At 42.9% G+C, this 22,068-nt stretch overlaps 2 protein-coding genes across 5 annotated transcripts in view; both read right to left on the bottom strand.

Moving 5' to 3' along the window:
- The window catches only part of iglon5 (IgLON family member 5), a 92,022-nt gene extending 70,047 nt beyond the window's left edge, over positions 1–21,975 (bottom strand). Inside the window, exons 1-5 of one of the 4 annotated variants that reach the window (XM_037274845.1) lie at positions 21,797–21,975; positions 21,425–21,483; positions 12,323–12,523; positions 10,279–10,432; positions 8,504–8,664 (exon numbers count right to left, since the gene is read on the bottom strand). In XM_037274845.1, coding sequence (XP_037130740.1) covers positions 8,504–8,627 — 124 coding nt within the window. In that variant the 5' untranslated portion in view covers positions 8,628–8,664; positions 10,279–10,432; positions 12,323–12,523; positions 21,425–21,483; positions 21,797–21,975. Of the gene's footprint in view, positions 1–2,200; positions 2,669–8,503; positions 8,665–10,278; positions 10,433–12,322; positions 12,524–20,848; positions 21,003–21,424; positions 21,484–21,796 lie in introns of those variants that run through there. The other 3 variants (XM_037274846.1, XM_037274847.1, XM_037274848.1) reach the window with 3 other exon arrangements.
- On the bottom strand, positions 16,633–17,883 carry LOC119136413 (hepcidin antimicrobial peptide). The gene is made up of 2 exons (XM_037274849.1): positions 17,625–17,883; positions 16,633–17,117 (listed from the first exon to the last, which is right to left on the bottom strand). The coding sequence occupies exons 1-2, from the start codon at positions 17,709–17,711 to the stop codon at positions 16,929–16,931; spliced, it is 276 nt and encodes a 91-aa protein (XP_037130744.1). The 5' UTR covers positions 17,712–17,883; the 3' UTR covers positions 16,633–16,928.
- Positions 21,976–22,068: the final 93 nt, after the last annotated feature.

Raw genomic sequence — 22,068 nt, 5'->3', positions numbered from 1 at the left:
TTCTTCTGCTCGCCAACACATTTGATCCAGCGGGGGGGAATGTGCATTGATGTGTGTGTGTGTATGTGTGTGTATGTGTGTGTGCTTGCATGTTGGGCTCACTGAAATTCAACCCACATATGCTGCTGAAATCAGAGAGATGAGGCAGATGACAAATTGACCCTACCTGCTCTCTCGACCCATCTATCGGACATCAAGCGACATAGGCGAGTGAGACGGGTGAAATGAAATGTGTGTGCTGGTAGATGCGCGTCCCCCCGAGTTGGTTGTTTTTTCACGCGTCCCGCAGCGCCATCCGTCTGCTCACCGTCAAGCGTGACCGGTCGCACCCCGCCGCCGACCCACCCGCTCATTCCTGCCCCCGTGAGGCGGGAGTCCTGCTGCAGGTTGTTAACCCGCCGTCTTATTGCACTGACACATCAATTACTGTTATTAAGGGTCGGGGTAATTTATTTATATCCTGATTTCCCACAGGGCGGAGGCGGGACTAATTGCGGCAGGTGTGTGTTTGCGTGGTTTTTTTTCCATGCGTGCATAGACCGAGTAGGAGTGTGTGGTGGGAGGGAGTTACGCGGGGGCGTGAGCATAATTACCAAGCATGCTGAGTACGTCTTGCAAAACTAATAAACGTGGGGACATCCCACAGCATGCCAAGAGCGCTTGGGGATGACGTGAGGATGGATGGGAGACGGCTTTAATGGATCCCAAACTTTATTGATCACTAAGCATGTTAGGATGCTCGAGCACTTAACATTGATGCAAGCGTGTTTTTTTTTTAAATGCACATACAGCTGTGCTAAACAGTTACCGGAATGACCTTGACTCGGAACGCACACTGCAAGAATGTGCTATTGGAATGTGCCAAACAGCAAGCAGAATATGTTCGATTGTCACTGAAAACCAAGGTATGAGAAAGCGATAGGCAGGAACTGGAAGGTGTCAGAAAATCACCGGCATGGTTTTTGAGGGTCCGTGAAGTAGACAAGACAGTTCGTGAAATGTGCTAAAATTTCCAGAGACTGTGTTTCACACAATGTTCTACTTGACGGTTACAGTACGGTTGCTGTCCCGCTTTGTGCCAAAATGTGCAAGACACAATGAAAAATGTGTGAGAAGATTACCAGTATGACTTAGACCAGGGGTCTCAAACTCCAGTCCTCGGGGGCCCGCATTCCTACATGTTTTCCAAGTTAAACACACCTGATTCAATTATCAGGCTCCTGCAGAACGTGAGGATGAACTGATCATTTGAATCCGGTGTGTTTAACGAGGGAAACTTGGAAAACATGTAGGAATACGGCCCCCGAGGACTGGAGTTTGAGGCCCCTGACTTAGACACTTACTAGAAAGTACTAGACAGTGACCACAACGTGCTAGAGTCTAGCTAGACAGTCCCCAGAATGAGCGAGACAAGTTACTAGGAATGTCTCAAAGACATATAACATGTTGCAAACACCTACTGAGGGGATGTTGAGGCACTGCATTGCAATGAGCATTTCTTTATAGTAATCTGAATCCATGACGTCTTCTACCTGTTGTTTGGTTTGACAGTCTGACAGTTCAGAAACACGCATCAGCGACACCTACTGGAATGCAAGTAGAACTGCAGCTACCGGAATTCACAATGTGACCTCCCGTTTACACTTGATAACCATTATTTTACTCTATTGCTGCAAAACAACACCAAGCCTTAATGAGTTTATTTGTGCCTGTCTTAGAGGTGCAGTGTCGCCCCCCCCCCAAAAAAAAGTCCTTTGCAGGTAATATCACCTTGGACGCCCTCCACTTGCACCTACTTCAACTTTGACCCCTGCATGTCCAGTTTGTCACCACGCGTCACTCTTTGTCCCAGTCGACCTTGTTGATTCTGAGAGGTGACAACACAGAGTCCTCTGCATTGGCCGCTCCACCTCTACAAGTACACGCTGCACACACGCGCGCACGCACGCACGCACGCACTGTGCATGCAGATGGGCGGTCATTCGTGTCACGTACAGAAAAGCCCTCCCCTCCTAGTCTGTTATTTTGGTTCCGAGTAAACATCTTATCATGCACCACTCGTTGCACTCGGTCATAGCTCCGCGCTGGTGAATTACGCGCACACGCGCGCGCGCGCACGTACAGGCGCGCAGCATCCTTCCATATAAACGCATGAAGCAATTGGCACGCGTGGATCCCAATGCACGTCTCATCAACTTACCTTTGCACAACAGCACCAGGACCAAGCCGACCAAGGCGTTCCACAAGAGGGGGCAGCCCATGATGGGAGTTGAGATGGATTCCAGCGATGCGCTTCGTTCTGTTTATGTTGATGGAAGGAATATTCCTGCGTTGGAAATGTCAAGCAAACAAGAGCGTCTTCTACGCGCCGAACATCAGTCGGGTCCACTTGTCGTCTTTCTCGCTGCAACGGGACTCCACGCGCGGTTTATCACGCTTGCAAAATGTCAGCAAAGGCCAAAAAAAAAAGCAAATATTCCGGAATCAGAGTGTGGCGCGCTCTGGGATTCTCGTTGCAAAAACTTGGCGTGGATGTGTCGGAGACCGGGTGGAGGGTCCTTTGGTACTCCCGTGGAAGTGTGTGTTGGTATGCAGCGCGCCTCGTCCCCCTCTCAGTCCCGCAGCAGAACACGCCAGGCGCGCAACAAGGAGCTCCGGCGTCTTGAGTGGCAGCTCCGAGGCGAGGGGCTCGTCCAATGGGCGCGCGAGAGGGAGGCGGGCCATTAGATCCGAGAGGAGGTTTTCGCCTGTCCAATCGCAGGCGTGCGCGAGTCGTGCGCGTCGTTGGGATGGTGGGGGTAATGCCGTGTGATTTATGGGCGAGCGTGTGGCGCTGCAGTACTAACAGATCACAAGGGGGAGTTGAGGGAAGGATGGGTCAGGTGGGCTCAGGTGGGCTTAGTTTTTGATGAGGCACAATGCAAACAAAAGATGGGTTGGTCCAGGACGAGCATACTGGTTTTACTTAAAATGGGGGAGACAGGTGCTACACCAGCCATCATGACATCTTGAGCGATAATACAACGTGTTGCAACTCAATGGAACGTAACCCCCGCAATGTCAAAATCATCACAGCGACCTACTATCTACCAAACATTCCCCAGGAATGTTATAAATAAAGTTTTCATTCTTCTCTATTCTGGGAGCGAAGTTCACGGATAAAAGCAGCTACACTTGACAAAGTGCTGGCATAAATTTACATTTTTCGCCTCTGAAAACAAGACAATTACTGGGAGCGGCGCAGCACTTGCTGTGGCAGCGAGCCCGCAGGAGCACTACAGGCGTGGGGGTCTTTTTTTTTTTTTTTTCTCCCTTGTAGATATGACTAACGTGTCACACGAGTAAAATATTTCACAAAGACTTTTTGTGCTCAGACAATGCCGAGGCACCCGACAAAGCGCGTCCTGTTCAAGATGACGTGTACACGAAGCTTCCAGATGTCCCTTGCTGGGGGACGCAATTGAGTCAATTGGAACAATGCAGAGGTCCCAGGAGGGAGCTGAGTAATTTCCTCCCGCAACAAGAAAAATTGCAAGAGTTGTTTTTTTATATCTAGTCTTTCTACACAAGTCGGCGACAATAATGGCTCTATAATTGAGTGAACTAAGAAATGAGATTCTAAAAGGGTTTTATAAGAACTGCGCGGCGAGGGCAGGTTGTTATCCAAGGCAGAGGGGACAGAGTTTGACTTATCAATTGACCCCACGCCGAGTACAAAAGTGGCACTGTCAAACTAAAAATAAAAAAGAATGACGCATCAATGTTGCCTTTTGATTGCTTCCTGCTAACACACAATCATCCCTGTCTTTGGACCACCAATGGTGCATCAACCCATGTAGACTGACAAAGGCTTATTTTCTTTATCCTCTGCAGAAAACAACAATGACTGCAGATACTCAATCACTTGCAGTTTGTGTCCAAACTAAGTCCTTACCCGCTCATGAATATCTTAATCTGCCAAAACGGTGCGCCAAAGACTCCTTTGAGTGCTCGTTTCATAACATCGACCTTTGAACATTTGCATCTACATTTCTTCCTCCCAGCCAGACAAGCTGATTACCACCGCGATCATATTTTTTGCAAATCTCATCAGCCACCACGCGTCACCGATCCCTCGGCTATCCATCATTTCCTTCAAGCGAGAGCCCCTCGCCCCCTCCTAAGCGTTTACGGGTGGTGCGGCAACACCCGCGTTTGCACTTAAATGCACAGCGAGGCTATCAACGTCTCGGGCCAAGCGCTCCGTCATCGAGACACCTTGAGCGCCTCGACTGGAATGACAGTCATTTCACACCCAATTAATAAAGTAGAAAGCGGACCTCCACTCTTTAATGTCTGCCATTGGCACCTTGTCGAGTGAGGACGAACACGCAAAGGACACCTTCAACCTGGCGAAACGGGATGCTTTATGTAAAGGCGACCATGAACCCCACCCCACCCCCACACCCCATCCCACAATGCTTCGGAATGCAAATGGTGGTTGTCATGGCCATACAGAAAGAAACAAGAAGAGAAAGTCATAACGTCTCTGAAAACCAAAGCGCCTGTCACGGCGACGGCTGCCGACCCCTCGATGTAATCACTGCGCCTCGGAGAAGTCCTGCCGAGTGTGATTGAAGAAGAAGGGGTGGGGGTTGCCCTCTGGTCTGGAAAGGCTCATCTTTTGAATTCCATCATCCCAGAGTGGCGCAAGGAAGCACAGAAACATGGAGGATGAGGCAAGATGGGGAAGATAGAGGGAAAGGCGAAACGAGGAAAAGCTGGGGAGGAAATTGTGGCGCGAGCGCCTCATCTCTGGGAAACATGAAGGTAGATTCATCTAAGGGGATTATGCAGGGGGATTGATAGAACCATGGAAAAAGTGTGTGGTGGGTCACGAGCATATGGGAAATCCTCACCCCTAAAATAGCTGTAAAAATACCAAGTTTATTATTTTTTTCTTTTAATTTCCGCAAGATGACACGTACGCAGTCAGTCGTTGGGTAGCCATGACGAAGTCCTCTGCTGCCGCCGCTACGCCCCATCCGTTCTCCCTCCCAGCCGACTAATTAAAAAAGTCTTAATGATGGCGCGTCAATAGCCGTCCCCGCGCAATTTATCATGCACGTACGCCATCGATCTCCGCGTAAACGAGCCGTAACAAAGCAGAACTTTTCTGTCGGCGGGCTAAACTTCTATGCTTTGTTATTATCAGGAGTGCTGTTGCACGCATTGCTGGCACTCAGCGGGGCACTTTAGGCACTGAGTCGTTAATCGATAAATGATTAATTATGGAAGGATTATTGAGCTCACGCTCATGTAGGTCCAAATAAGATTTGCAGATGTGCTGTACCTAATAAAGTGAATGGGGGGTAGCTTTCTGTTGGTTCTATGTGACACCTGTTGCGTCATCCTTACTTTTTTTTTCTTTTGTTCCACTGGAGAATTCCGGCGGCCTTCTCATTCTGACCACCATTGATTCGCTCGTTTGTTAGCGCTGACGCAATCCCGCAATGGTGTCTCGCCACCTTGGCGATCCTGCTTATATCTCACCCATCTCCTCCTCCTCTTTCTCTATCTCGTCCTCCAACGGCCACCGCCAGTCGTTATTCAAACGGGGTTGGAAACCTTGGCGCAATGGCCAAACAATGTTTTGATTGGATGGAGTTAGCGCACAGACAGAGCCAACATTGTGATATAGAAGAAGGAATAATTGCTTTGCTTCCCTCGGCAGACAACAATAAACCTCGTTCGATCCTTTTATAGTATGATAGTTACAGACAACTCACTATTAAAGACATTTTAGCGCAGATGCTAAGGCTAATGCTACATGAGGTCTTAAGGCTGGTCCAACGATGAATGCTAAATGCTAATAAAACTTAAGTAGTCACATTTTAATGCAAGACAGTTTTGCAAGGTTAGCATTGGCGCTGACCCAAGTGTGGTTCCAGCAACAATACCAATACAAGCCAAGGAACCTATCCTGTGGCGTTAGCATCGGTACTAATTTGAGTGAGATTTACACCATTTTGACCGGAATGTTTTCTCAAATATCCTGTAATGTTTGACATGTATGGTGTTCTTTTCAGGTAGTCCGGAGGCACTGCAGCAGTATACAAAAGTGAAAGTCTAATCGTGAACGATAATAATCAGTTTTGCAGCCGCTAATCAATATAGAAAAGAAAAGAGATGGAGCAAAAAGGTGAAAGGCAGAACGGCGCTAAGAAGTCGTTAGAGAGCCAAGTCGCTGGCTTTTAAAAAGGGGTTGTTTGGGAATGAAAAGGAAAGGCTCGTCAATACGCAGTTGAAATAACCATGATGATAATAACAATAATGATATGGCGGGGCGGAAACGCTCTGCTGCTAATGTCAGAGTTTGTGCGATTTTTTTACAGGCAATTACACCGGAACATGAGGAAAATCAAAGCGGGATTGTCATCAGTTGCTGACAATCACACGAACACGTTCACATCATAATTAAACCTATTGATTGCAAAAGATTCTCACACACGCACACACACTTATGTTTTCCCTGAGTTGATATTTTTTCCACCCCAACAAAATCATTCGCTACGAGTCACTTAAGGCAACGTTTTTTAATTAAATCTATTAAATTGATCTGTATCGGGAAAAACACGTCAGTCATTATTGCAGCGCCATTAAAGCAAATAGCTTAGAAATTATTTTGTTATTAGTTTTTTTTTAATATTTTGTCTTTTCTATTTTGTGCTTATTGCTTTTATTCAAAGACAGCCACTTTTAACGTAGATGGACGGTGATAGGCTGCATAGTGGCGACCGATGCAAAGTGGCGCGTTTCCAACAGGTACCATGACCTTTGAAAAAGTCCTTCCCAGGAGACAAAGAGGAAAAAATCGGAATCGCTCGGTGGCGTTCTCTGACCGACAGAATAAAAGCTCAGGAGGTTCGACGTGCCATGTTTGAAACGTCGCTGTGCCGCGTCTCATCAGCGTTAGACTCAGGTGCTCGCAACTCGGCGGGAAGTGAATCGGTGGCCTCGCTTCTGACTGGTCGCCACAGTGACGCGTTCAGGCTGTGTGGCGTTATTATTCATCTGACGCTCAAGCTGATAACTGTTGTTAAGCCTCACTCAAGAGCTGCTTAGGACAGCTATGGAAAGAACTACTATATTAATAAAAATGTACCGTGTAAAAAAAATGGTTGAACATAAAGTAGTGAATCGGATACTTCAGTGGACGGCCATTTAAATGATCAGTCTTGATGTCAAAGTCACTACAGAAAAAAGTTTTCCACATTTTTTTTAAGTCTTGATGTCAACGTTGTGAATCAGGCATGACAGTGGACAGCTATTTAAATGTTATGTCTTGACAGAAAAGTCACGGCAGAATTTTTCAAAAGCTGTTTAAGTCTGGATGTCAACGTTGTGATTCAGGCACGACAGTGGACAACTATTAAAATGTTCAGTCAGTGTTGTTGGCAATGTCATGACAGAAAGATTTTACCAAAAATTCTGGATGTCAACATTGTGAATCAGGCATGACAGCGGACAGCTATTCAAAATCTGTTTAAATATTGATATGCTTGAGACTTGATGACATACATAGTGTAAAACTATTGGTTTAATCTGGTGACAGATGAAGAGACAGCTTTTTGAGAGAGATGAAGAAGAAAGGATTTTTAGTCTTATTGGGCAAACAAATAGTTGCCATTAGGCGCACTGTTGAAAGTAAGCGTGTCGTATCCGCGCACAGCACGAAGAAGCCTCCGGTGAAGACATTAGCGTCTAATTAAAGCCCAAAATTAACATCACGCACAAGACAGAGCGGAAATAAAAATAACAATTCAGCATTGTCTTATTTGTTGAAACAAGAAAGAAAATTGAAATTGTTGTTATAGCAGGTGCAGGAAAAAAAAACATGAATATTCATTGAAGCAAAACAAAACCGTCAAGTGCCCTGTCAGTGTTTTTCTGCAACACCACATCGGCAAAGTCAAACGCTGAAGTTCGAGACCTTCTCTTACGAGACCGAGGCGTATCATGTCGCTTTGTCGGCACAAAAGGAGCGAATCCGGCGTGTCAGTACCTTGTAAGTGTGCGCAGGGAATAATACAGTGCGTATCAGGACCGAGCTTGTCGTCAGGAAAGCACAAAGAGGACAAGGGGAGAGGGAAAATTGCTTGTGTTGCCTGAACAATAGAGGCCGCCACCTCTGCTGTGTCTGATCTGCAGTTCTCGTTGCACCTTTTATCTCTTTCTTAAACCAAAGAATTTGCAACAGAATGCAGATTTGGCCACAGATTTTCTTTTTTTTTAATTTTCGAATGACTATTGAACTAATGTGAGATTCTGTAAAAAAAACTCTATTTTTGCTAGGGTTTGTTACTAGTCAATTTTTGCTTGCCAATAAATAACACATTTGTACAAGAAGAAGGTGATAATAGAGTTAAAAAGGAAAAGTAGCAAGAGCAGCCCAGCCCACTGGGAAATCACCACATCTATATTGCCACTCCGGGCTTATATTAAGAGTTGTTGTTTTCCTTACCTGTTGAATTTGCTTCAGTATCGTTTTGTCGTCCTTGCAGTCCCGAGATAAACATCTGCTGCCGTGCGGCCTCGCGGCAGGTTGAGCCTCTGGGCCACGTTGGCTCCATCTGCACCACGGGCATGTAGCCCGATGGAGACCTGCTTCTGTACGTGCTGTGTCTGGAAATGGATGAAAGTGCATGATCATCAACACGTGATAGAATAAACATGCTGATGATAATGAAAAAGTGGATGTGTTCATTATTTGTGTAAACTGGAATTACAATTTGCCGTGGTGATGTAAAGGCAACACTCTCTGTTGGTTATAATGAATAAAGAATAAAAAACAATTTGAAAGTAATAATTTGATTAATAATTAACAATTTTATTGGCAAAAAATGTCATTTTCAAATAAGTTATTTAATATTAAGATTAAATTGCAAAAAATATGACTTGACGAAACAAATTATTTACGTTACAATTTTGAAATTGTGGATTTTCTGAATTGTTTTCCAAAATTTTATGTTTGGGAAAATTCCAACAGCGAGGACGATTGAATGGCTGCTCTGTATCCGCAATAAAATCTGCTCGATATTTGGCCGTGCAGGCATAACGGACGAGTCCCTGATGGTGTTGGAGAAGTTGGCCCGCTGCAAACTTTCCATTTTCCCATCAGCGAGGACGCCAGGCGCCATTCTGGCGCCATCCCGACCTAATGGGCCTTGACCGTCTCTCTCTTCTTTTTAGCCGCTTGTACGCTGACCCGGTGGCACTCATTCCCATGTGGGACACACTCCAGCGGGCCCCCCCTGGCTCTCTTCATTTCACGCCCTTCACTTTGCCGGGCCACAAAAGCTCTTGCCTTCTCCTGCCCTTAAGCCGTCCGCACGTCCATTTTGTCTATTAATATGCTTTTACTTGACGCCTCCTTTCAAATGTGACAAGAAATATAGTCAATGGGAGTGTAATCTTTTTGAGGGACTTCAAATCAGGGCTTCAAGTTAGATTGAAGGTTTTACACAAGAGTTAGGGTTTCAAATTTTGGAATTTTAGACAGGGTTAGGGTTTCAAATTTGGGCTTCAAGCCAGGCCTAGTGTCTTGAGCCAGGGTTTCAAATCTGTGTTTGAGGTTTAAAGCCAAGGTCAGGTTTGCAAGATGGTTTCAAATTGAAGATGCTAGCTTGGTTTTGAAAAAGAGCACATAAAAACAAACAGCATGTTTCTAGAAGTGTCCTCTACATTTATGGTTCTTTCCTGGGGGCTGGCCACATCTAGATAAGGCTTTCATTAATTCACACAGCCACAAAACAAAAGGCAGGCCGGAACAATTACAAGAATTATGCTTTGTCTGAGTGGCCTAATTACAACTTTATCTCAATCTTTTTCTGCTCCATTCTTCCTCTTAAAAAAATCATTTTTTTATGCTTTTCAAGTCAATCGGAACTTTTCTATCTGTCAATAGGCACAAATTAATTACTCATCGCTGATTAGCAGGCAGAAAAATAAAAGACAAAAACACAACTTCTATGATGACCTTCATAATTCTGAATCTGGCTAACAAATTTCCTCACTGTGGGATTAATAAAGATTTCAAATTCAAAAGGTTTTCTGTCTTCAATGTCAGATAGAGGGGAGAAGAGCAGGAGTCCCTCAAGGTTCTGTTGACAGTACACTAAAGTTTAGTTAGCTTACATTAGGTTATTGGTCTGCACCGGGTAGGAATTTGTCTTTGAAACAGGGAAGAAAAAGCACATGAATGACACATGGCGGAAACAAAACACAGCTCAAACTTACATCAGGTTAAAAGTTGTGACATCACGTGCCCGATAACATGCTCACGGCTACCATGTTGGAAGGCAACAATTCTTTTGTTCTGGTCCGAATTGAGTATTTGAATGTGAAGTTCACAATTCTCAAATAAGCTGGGTGAGGCCATCTCCATGTCTCCCTGTTGGAAAACCATAGTTGACATATAGATAGTTGCTGTAAATAGGACAAATAATATACACGTCAGTGGCAGTAAACTGGGATTCCAGTTGACGAATATAAACGTCCACAGTAACAAGTGAAGAGAAACAGTCGCTGTTATTTATGCTTGTCTTTGCACACAGTTCGGCTGGAGTCATAAATGGAGTACATTCATCTTGCCTCACATTCATTTGTGGCTTTTAAGAAGCTTGACTGACACGGACACAAAGGATGTTTGTATTGGTTGTGCCTGCACAACTCTCTGATCTCTTCCCAGAATTCAAAGGAAGAAAGTCACAATAGAACACAGAAGCACTATCTACTAAAATGGTATCGCCTGTCTGATAGTTGCCCATTCCAAAAGCGCAACGTAAGGGAATGAGTGATGCAAAGTTTGCATCCAATGGAAATGCAGCAAGCCAAGGTGCCACAAGTCTGCCTGATGTGGTTAAGCTTGTCCTGCCTCAGTAGAAGTCACACTCCTTGCTGTTTTTGCATAGGGCAGCATGCTTTTGGTTGCCTGTTGCTTGATGTTGTTCCCACATCTTTCCTGCCTTAAATAAAAACACATCAGGACATCAGAGAAGCTGCACACTGAGCAGATCATAGCCAGGCCCTCTTTGTAGCCGCCCGCTGACATCTGTCTTGCACACACACATCCTCTGCTTCTGTCCCTGCTGTGGTTCACCTCTCTCTCAGCCAACTGGACCTCTCCAGTGCATAGAGCTTACCTTGAATCTTACCATAACCCAACTGTTTATTAAATAAAATACCAAATAGCTAACTAGCAAGCTAATTTACATGCACATTTATTCAGTCACTTTGCAAAAAATGTTCGTTTGTAAATTAGTAAGCAAATAGGATTAGTAATAAACCTACATTCTGTAGCGTTAGCGAACCTATCGTTCATGTGTTAGTTTTAAGTTCACTAATTAGCATTAGCAATTACTAATTAGCATCAAGCTTTTTGCTACTGAATTAGTTCAGTGTTTCTAAACTGATTAGTTAGCAATCAGGTTATGCAAAATGGACCTTAATCAGTCCCTTAGTTAGCTCATTTGTTTATTCACTGATTGATCGGTCAATCCTTTATTTTTCCAGAATGCGTCATTCAAGGCCTTACCGCACTGGAGGAAGATTGCCCCAAGAGCTTCTATCAAATGTGATTTTGTTATCTATTTGGATGTCAGACGCTGGTAAATGTCTTCTTTTTACAAGCGACAGGGAGAAAAAAGAAATCGCTAAAGGTCATAATGGCCGACAAGCTTTTTGGAAGCCTTTTTACTGTCCTGCCAGGAAAATGGGGACATAAAACAGGAAAAGTGTGTGTTTTATGTCTTTCTCCCCAGAGAGAGATCTTATCTTACCAACAACACGTCAGGCGCAAGGTGAGGAAGTAAACACCCAATTTCACATCCATTTCTCGACTGACAAAGATGGCCGCATAAGTGGCCTTCTAATGTTACAGAGTTACTCCACAGAAGGTATGAAGGGAGAGGAAGTGGAATTGTCTCACTCGCCAGATCTGTAAACAAAAACAGTGAAGCTCAGCCTCGGGAAGTTTGGCAAATTTGTGAAGTGACCTGAAATGAGCGACACTTTTTCTAGCATCTTTTCAATTCTTCTTTCCTTCCCTTCTCCCTTCTTTCCTTGCACCCAAATTCAAGGACTGCCAATGAAAAAAGAACTTCTCTAACCCTACTAGATCACGTTGCTAATCCGTCATTTGATTGCAATTTTGGAGCTTGCTAGGCAACGGACTTGATGTCCATGAAGTGTGACAGAGGGATGTTCGGGGCGGTGGGATCGACTGATGTATACTCAGCAGTCTTGCCATAGTGAGCTGAATCAGCAGGGCGGCAATACCCACCATGTGTGCGTCTAATAAATAACTCTTCTTCAATTTGCTGTCTTTCTTCCCAGAGGAGCCACACGAGGAACCTCTAGATTTCTGGCGAGATCACTTTTTGATGAGAAAGCTCCCCCCGCGGAACGCCCGTGTCACCATGGGTGTTCAGACAAGATTATTGATCCTTCCAAGTTGTCGCAAAAGGGCTGAGTCAGGGCAGGGCTGCAAACGAAAGAGAAAAATTGGGAATTGAATAAGAAAGAATACCAGGAATGATGCAAGGATATGTAAAAACAAAACAATTATCAGGAAAATTACAAAATATATACAGGATTTGTTTTTTTTTAAATATGAGTTGGGCAGATTGGAGAAATAGATCATAAATGAAACTATTAGACAAACATATTAAGGAAAAAAATAAATACAAAAATATGACATGAAAAGTAGTCAAATATCAAATGGACAAAAGAGAGATTCTAAGGAGTTCACACAGAAGTTTTGAATCCACGTCCGATGTTATTCGGTTTCTCCTAATGAAGCATTCCCGAGAAGCGCCAGAGAGCAGTAAAACATATTCCGGGAGTAAATCAACTCATAAAACCCAAATATATTCATAGGCTTCGCTCAAATCATCGCCTCCCGTTTCCTCGCATCAGCAAGAAAAAACTCCCCTGTTGTGTGCTTGTTTGGCAAAAACACAATCAACAAAAACAGGGTGCTTTTTTTATGCATACGCAACGGCCCTCACTGGAATGCCGACACCCGCCTGGGCAAGTCATCATCATCATCATCATCATCATTGCGGGCAAACATTCCATTTTGGACACCGTTGTTTACACCATGAGGCGCACCGGTGCCTTCAACCTGGATTTGAACCGGTGTGCATTGTCAAAGATAAACTTACAATTGTCTGTATTCATAGTTTAGACTAGGACGGAATTGGAAAAATAAATCACTAGGATTATTTTCCGCTCATTTTTTCCCATTGAATCCATCGTCCAATGACCAGTTGCCGCCCTATTTTTCTCAACCATACTTGGTGCCTCCGTGTCCACAAAGTCAAATGAGTCTACAATGTGTCACCTAGTATATACACGGAATATAGATTGAGCTCAAATCATGCAGAGGCGCATTTGAAACGAGCAGCATAATGCTCTAAACGACGTGCTTAATGTGTTCCCGCTCTCCTTTAGCCTTCATTGGCATCCATCAGCGCCAACGCCCGCCGGCCCCAAACAAACCCGCGCCGCAATAATGGATGCTTCCGATTAGCCGCCTCTCTCCGCGTTACGCGGGTAGCCGAGCGCCGGTAGACCGGTGATTTGTAAGGTCGCACCGGGCATCGCAAACCGCCAAGACGGATATTGCCGTCTCGTTCCCTGAGAGAGTGAGGCCTGTTTCTTGCTGATGTCATCGAATCTGTGACTTATAAATGAGCCTATGGTCGGGCGTCCATTGATCCAACTGTCTATTCCCAGGGCTTGGGGTGAAAAATAGAAACATAGCTTTTCCATGTGCCGTATTTTCCGGACTATAAGGCGCACCTAAAAACCTAAAATTTTCTCAAAAGCTGACCGTGCACCTTATAGTCCGGTGCGCCTTATATATGGACCAAATTCCTAAATTTAAACTGTCCCGAAGCATTGTGTCATGAAATCAATCATAAGTGGCCCGCTGAAGGCTATGAATCATGAATCAAAAAGACTATGGATCATTATTTTGTGATTATAAAGTAATTTGTTGCGTCTGAAGTTGAAATAAAAAAGATAAAATGGAGAATGATTTGATTTGGATTAAAAATCTGACATGATGCATTAATGGTGCGCCTTATAGTCCGGTGCGCCTTATATAAGGACAAAGTTTTAAAATGGGCCATTCATTGAAGGTGCGCCTTATAGTCCGGTGCGCCTTATAGTCCGGAAAATATGGTACAGTGGACCCTTAAAGTATAAACATACGTATACATACACATATATACACAAATATACATATATACATGTGTGTGTTTGTATATACGAGGAAGCGACTTATGGGTACAATGACGCCGGACGTGAGGTGACATAATCGTGGTCGCTACGATTGTGTTGGCGCTGCAATGCAAACGGTACACACAGTGGGGAGGCCGTGATGTTCCGTGCCAAGTAGGACAACTATCTGCCAACCCCAGGGTGGCTCCGAGCCACATATAAAGATAAAAATATATATTTATATTGTCTTCTCTCTGGGATGGATGGCGGGATGCTCCCTCTTTACGCATTCTGCTCATGGTGCTTATTGTTTGATAGGATCGGGGGGGGGGGGGGTTGCAGTCCAATACACAAAAGGAGACGGGAGGAAGGAGGCTGCTGATCGCAGTCATTATTCCTCTGCAATGTTACATGATGTGACGCAACATGCTCCTGATTAATCAATTGAACTTTTATTATTATTATTCAATGAGGTTTTATTTTTATTTTAAATGATTTTTTTAATGCATGTAATAATTTTGATCTTTTTTATTTTAAGTGTATAAAATCGATGACAATGTACATTAATATTCTTGTTTTATGTAATTATTTTTAATTGAATATTTTACATTTAAAAAACAATTTCAATTTTTTTCTCATCTTAAATGTATTTTCTTTTATTTATAATAATGAAATTTTCGAGATAATGAGAACTGGTTTTATCCATTCCATTTTTTCTGTGCCGGTTTTCCCCATGGGGGTTGCGGGCGTGCTGGAGCCTATCCCAGCAGTCATCGGGCAGTACGCGGGGGACACCCTGAACCGGTTGCCAGCCAATCGGAGAGCACACAGAGACAAACAACCATCCGCACTTACACTTTGGAGTGCTCAATCAGCCTACCATGCATGTTTTTGGGATACGGGAGGAAACCGGAGTGCCCAGAGAAAACCCACGCAGGCACGGGGAGAACACACAAACGTCATCCACATAGGGAGGGCTGGAGGTGGAATCGAACCCACACCCTCCAAACTGTGAGGCGACCGTGCTAACAAGTGCTCCACCATGCTGCCCTAGAAATGGTTTTATTTCCTTCAAAAATAAACCAATGACAATGAACCATTGAAAAAAAAAAAACAATGGCATCATTGCCATTCAATAATCCAGAAGCATTTGTCTTGTTGTTGTTACCATACATGACTTTTTGTGCAAAATCCTCCTAAATCCCAATAAGATTAGTGAAGAATATTGCCCGGAGAACGTGTTATCTTTTCTTGAACGGTGACAGAATCTTAAGTGTGTCAGAAAACTGCCCGGCGGCCATGTTTTTCCTCATGCTCAGCTGCTACATCGACATTGGTGATATGATACTTGGATACTTATTGAGATTCTCATCATGGAAACCACTAGTTTGACGTTGACTTTAATGGGTACGGTGTGTCCAGTTTTGTTAAAATAAAACAAATAGCATTCTCGCTCCGACAAAGACGAATGGCCAGCAAGTGTGTCCTTTGTCGTGGTGGCTTGGCAGGGACGCGCCACTTAATTGTTACATTTGCCTCTGTTTAATTAAAACGAATGACGGGTGGCGTCGTTTGTCACCGGTAGAAAAACGATGGCCCTTTTTTGTGATGGTTTGTTTGGCTTCATGTCCACACATACACACACACAGATCCATTATGTTTAAGAAAGACCACCACAGTATTGACACACACACACACAAGGAAGAAAAGGGACCATCTAAATGCAAATGTTCCTTTACCTCCAATCAATGGGACCACTTTCCGACATCCACTCCTTTGCTATCCACACATTCCTTCACACGTGCAAACCCATAATTATGACAGATTGTCAGGTTGAACACTCCATTACAATGTAAAATGTGGTTACGTAATAATGACTTGGAGTAAGAAAAAAAAATGGGAGTATAACTGGAAGCAGCATAATATTAAACGTCTCCATGATGGGTTGTAAAATGGATGCCGATGCTGGAGAATAGATTATGTCATGCATGGTGCACGCCTCAAACAAAGATGTGTTTATGTTTTTTCCTATTCACAAATGTTGACTCTGAATATGCTGACTGTGCATTTCTGGCCTGCACAATAATGCTAAAAAAGCGTAAAAATAATTGCGTATATAAGTAAAATTTTACTCATTTTTTTTCAAAAACTAATTTAAATTAAAGGTGAATAAAAACATGTTTAAATGAATAACATTTTAGCAAAGGGAATTAGAGATTATAATTAAGATGAGAATAGTCTTTTAAAAACTATTTTGGAACAAACTAATAAAAAAAAAGAATGAAAACATTTAGAAATTTAAAATAAATATGATAGAACTGTACATTATCAAAAGTTCCATATAAAAATGGAAACAAACAAATCAATTTAAATGTGTGTTTATTCGTCACCAAATATGAACATGGCAACATGGCAGCCTTAATTCAGAATTAAAAAAAAAAAAAGTTTACAAAAATGTTGTAACTATTACAAACATGAAAATAAATACTACTGTGCCACTTTTGACGACGCCTTCTAAATCATGTGCGAGTAAAATAAAAATTTGAAACCAGCTCAGTGAGGAAGCGTAATAAATTAAGGTTGTCTTGGTTGTTATCATGATGCGAGGGGCCTTCTTTCTTTTTTCCTTTCTTCCATCCGCTTGTTTTTTTTCCTCTTCTTCAGTGTTGGCAGCAGAAGCCGCAGCCCTTGTAGGACCGGCAGCATTTGCAGCACCAGCGGCACAGCGACAGGTGACTCTGCCGCTTGAGTCGCGCGTGATATGGCGTCCAAGGCTCCCCGTCGGCCACGTCCTGTTGTCCTGCAACTGGACCATCGCCTCCTTCTATCTCCTCCATTTGCTGCTGCACCTGTATCCGTAAAAAATATATGCGTTCAAGCAATAGAGTGATCAATTTTGAAATATAGCATAAACACGATCATTTTAAAGCGGAGTGATTTGATTCGATTCAGTAGGATTACACATATACACATCAACACGTATACATATATATTAGGGGTGTGTATCTCTCAACAAAAGAAGATTCAATGAGCAGAATCTCAATGACTGCGATACAATTCTAGGGCGGTAAAGTTGAACGCTAGCATTCTGTTCAATTTGACGTTCCGATTCACATTGCTTTTCATTTAATTGTTTTCTATGAGGTTTAACAGCATACAAATTGTGATAACCTAGCATGTGGGAAGAGCCACAGTTACAATGCACTTTTAAAACAGGAACTGTAAAGGCTCCACCTCTTAGAAGGCACATATCAAACATCCAGAAGCTAAAAACCACCAAGAGAGATTTTCACTTTACTGTTATGGAAAATAGTGGGAATTAATTACAAATAAAAGCCAAGAGGTGATTTTCTTACCTGGTTGGAGGGGAGCGCAGAGCTCTCCAGGATGCAAATAAAGGCGAGCACGAGTGTCACTGCAACTGCAATGCTTATTGCCTTCATTTTTGATGAGCAGGTACGTGGGCTTGTTTTAAATGTGGCTGAAAATCGTCAAGAGTGGAGCGGTCGTCTCTCGCATGTGGCGCCGCCGCCGACTATCCGGTGATGATCTTTCTTTCGCTAACGTCCTTGCTTCCACAGTTTGTCCGTGTGAGCGCATGATGTCTGGTATTTATGCTTACTGATGGTGGGTGTTGCTTCACCACCCCCCCCCCCCTTTTCCCCTGCGAAGGCCCGCCTGGCCTCTTTCCCGGCAGGCGTTATCTAACCTCAGCAAGGGAAAGTTTGAACCTCTTTGTTTCTGTAAAAACTGAAAGAATTTGGTGAGGGGGGGGGGGGGGTCATGTTTTCTGCAAACTACTGTTCTTTGGCTCTGCGACACGGGGCCCAAGTTTAGGACATCTGCCTCGCAGTTATGAGATTCGAGGTTCCAATCTATGTCAAATGGATCTATGCTTGTGACTTATTTGCTAGCCAATGAGAGCCTGATTTCGGTAGCCAACAGATGGCATGGAATTCTGGAGCCATTTGCCGCATCCGCTCAATTCAACACGATAACCGCTGCGTTTTTCAAATGACGTAATTACAAGGTCTCAAGTGAAAAAAATCTGTGCTTCATTTTTTCAGAATATTCCTTCTTCCCCAATTTGCGTAATACTTGAATGAAAAGTGCAGTAGAAGCGGAATTAAATCCCAGCAGGGTGCCAAAGCACTCAATGTTGTTGTTGATCCGTTAGACAGCAGTTGAATTATTTTTTTTGAACGAATCTAAGGAACATGCCCTGTACTGTTTTATTGCATAACTCACAAATACTGACAAAGTGTTGTGTTCATTATTTATCAACTATTATATTCATGACTTTCATTAGCTTGTTCTTATTATTGCATTTTTGACCTGTGGAGCACAGTCAAGAATCTTTTTGGAGAGCCATAACAAGTCAATTACACAAATTGCTGCAGGCTTGCTTTCATTCTTTTGTATTTATTTTATTTGTTGATTTAATTTAATTTGTTCATTTACCCACAATATTTCGAGACCAGTTGGACACAGATGAGTATCTTTTCTATTTTCTATCTAATTTTTTGAAAAACCTCATTAGACAGGGCGATAAATTCCTTCAGGGTCAGTTTCATTATTTTGTTTTTATTTTATATGTATTCTTATTTTGTATCAATTAATGGGAAATAGTTCTACATATCTGTAATTTTTAAAAATCAGCCAATTAGGACATTTCAGAAGTTACCATCATGCGGTGCTACAACCCTTTGAGCAACGCATATTTGAACACAAACGGAGGAGCAACATATGTAGATTGATAATATGTAAATGTTCACATGTAAATATTCTTTATCCTCAGTGACAAGACTGACTAATATTTCTAATATTACTGCAGCTTCATGAAGAGTTGAGAGCTTTTTGTATATATGTACGCTTGTATTATGCTGCCCCGTTACCAGTCAATTTCTAGAAATTCCTGCATGGTCAATGCTTATTTATTGTTTTCTTTATTGTATTGATGACTTGTAAAACACAGTGTAGAATAATACGTTTCCGACAGTATTTTGAAAACACATTACCACAAAATGTAGCACATTCCAAAGGGTTCATGATATTTTGTAATCATTTTAGTTGGTGGTTTGTTAACATATTCATGACCTTCAGAATACGGTCAAGAAACCTACGTAGATTTTAATTTGAGATATTTCTGCCGAGTTTGTTCAATCTTTTTGGTTCTTTGGTGTGTTTGTTGTTTTTATTATTAATGACACGAGATTCATTATTCATAGCTTCATAAAACAGCCTTGAGACTATGGCAGAAGATAAGCATAATAAGGCAGATTGTGGCGCAAACAAATCAAAAAGGATTATTTTATTTCCTCTTATCGGCGGGAGAGCGATAAACAACCGATGGTTAATTAACCTGCGAGCGAAATAAACGTCAGAATCAATAACTGTGGAAGTGAAATAACAAAAATGGTGGAGGCGGCGTGCAGTGGTCGGCAGGCGAGGCGGGATAAAGATAAAGTGCAGATAGAATCGACGGCCGTTTGAATTTTCATCCCACCTTAAAAGAGCTCAGAAATTGCCCAGGGTGACTCAATTAGCAACGGTGGCAGCGGCAACCAAGTGCCGGTAGCGACCATGCGCCGGTCTGTCTCGCTTACTGATAACCTCGGTGGCCGTAGTTGCGTCACAGTCAACAAAGCGCCAATGGGGCCTCCCGACGCCATCGTGCGACAATACGTGTTTTTGTGAGCTTTCTCCACCAAGACACGGTGTCCCGTGCTTTTTGTCAATTTACAAGTATGATGATGTCAGACTACCACGTTTACAGTGGAACAATGAAATGTTGGAGAGTACATTAAAAAGTTCAGAGAAAGTCAAATTAGTTTCACCTGTAAAAGGTTATAGTTCATTTTATAATATTTCAGAAAGTTTTTGAGAATTTTAAAGTACGTTTCTTCTATTCCATAGGTGTCAAATTCAAGGCCCGGGGGGGCAGATATACGGCCCGCCACATCATTTTATGTGGCCCCCGAAGACAAATTGTCCATCAACTTCATGTGTCAATATTAAAGTTACAAATAGTCTTCACTTTTAAAAAATACAGATATTACTAGCAATTTTTGTTGCCTTTGATCTTTTAAAAATAGTTTTTACTAGTCTCCGGTTTCAAAATTTTGCATCAATTTGTTGACGGTCATAATGGCCCTTCAAAGGAAACTATGACGACGATGCGGCCCGTGACAAAAACGAGTTTGACACCCCTGTATAATAGAGAAAGGCAGAACAATTAAATGCTCTTCCACTAGGGGGCAGAAATACTACAGGTTACTGATTAGTCGACAAATCAACTTCTCTAATCCACTAGGGTTGCATTTTTAAAAATCGGATTGAATTAAGGTAAAAGACACTTACTATACCAATAATGTACTTTTAGCTACTTGATTTGGTGATATGACATTGTGAAAATATTAGCAACACCTCCCACTAGCAACTTGAGCTTTGGTGTTCCTAATGAAGTGTCTGCTGGGATATACTGTACATTTGGACCCGTGGTTGTCTGGCCGTGGGCCTATCAGCAGGGGGGATCTTGCGGCCAAACAAAGCCAGGCACCATGGTGGCGGACAGACTCACCTCAGGAGGCGCCGCCGCCATGTTCCTTTTGGTGGAGGCCGTTGCACCCGTCTGTTGCGCAAACACCCGCCGTTTTTACCCCGACAAACCGTCTCCTCTGTGACTTTGCACCACCCCCAAAATGGGCCAAAGGAGGTCAATATGTGGAAAGAAAATAAACATAAACACAATATGTTGGGGGGGGGGGGTAAAACAATGACAGCTTTCGGTCTGCAGGGGACAATGTGGAGAAAATAGGAAGTACATATGACAGGAATTCCCAGCAAGATTAAAGGAGACACTTATTGCATCACTTGGACTTCTTCACTGTGGAAATTCCGCATTGTTTGCACCATGCAAAAGTTCCCGTAAATTGCCTAATGAGGAGAATTTAAAAAACCCAAAAGTAGTGGAGGATATTAGCAGATTAGGGTATTCTTAAATCATTTTGGTACACAACTGAAGTGTGCCAAAATATGTTCTGTCCCAAAAAAATGTAACAGAATGACAGGATCCAATTTTTGGGACCTTACCATTAGGTAATATAAAAAACTGTTTCATACTTTAATAATGGTACATAAAAACCTTAAAGTATACCTGACTGCGTGCCCTTTGTTGCCTCTTCCAGTTCTTTGGCGGTGCCCCTCAAATTCTGCCTAGCAACAATGAGCAGGAGGCGGAATCAACTGCATAATATTGTATCTAGCTAGCCTTGTTAGCTTAGCATTTCGGTTAACAAGCTAAAAATGAATTCGAATATCTTATCAATAACATAAAGGGCCAGACCAATATAGTTTTTCATAAGCCGATACTGATTTTGGTATTTGCCAGAACTGATAACCAGCCATAATGTGTTAGTGTAATAAATAACAAAACTGTCAAATTTTGTCAATTTTCTTGACAGTAAAAGAGACCATTTCTGCGGATTAAATTGGCCTGGCCCTAATACAAATACAGTACATTCCTTACCTCGGTGTGCGTCACGTTATCTGGGAAATGTAAATGGCTACGAGGGGAGCAGTACAGGTTTATCTTGGTACATTTAAGACTTCGGAAAGGGAGCAAGAATAACCCACAACATCCACTTCGGAGTAGTGTGCCAGTACATTCTGAAACGATACAAAATGGCTATGCTGAGTATATACATAGCTTTATCCAGAGCCTGCATTTATCTGGGTTACTTTTGACTTCCAAACTCCAAACAATGAACGCAACCTGGAGACCATCACACCTAGGGGGCG

This window comes from Syngnathus acus, chromosome 16 (genome assembly GCF_901709675.1).
Source record: "Syngnathus acus chromosome 16, fSynAcu1.2, whole genome shotgun sequence".
Taxonomy (NCBI): domain Eukaryota; kingdom Metazoa; phylum Chordata; class Actinopteri; order Syngnathiformes; family Syngnathidae; genus Syngnathus; species Syngnathus acus.
Note: the sequence above shows the minus strand (reverse complement) of the source record. Positions and strands in the feature narration are given on the sequence as shown.

Bases quoted from the DNA above. Each gene is read 5' to 3' on its own strand.
- LOC119136413 (XM_037274849.1), bottom strand. From the start codon at position 17,711: ATGAAGGCAATAAGCATTGCAGTTGCAGTGACACTCGTGCTCGCCTTT. The intron at 17,118-17,624 runs GTAAGAAAATCA...TTACGGATACAG, and splicing joins CTGCGCTCCCCTCCAACCAG to GTGCAGCAGCAAATGGAGGA.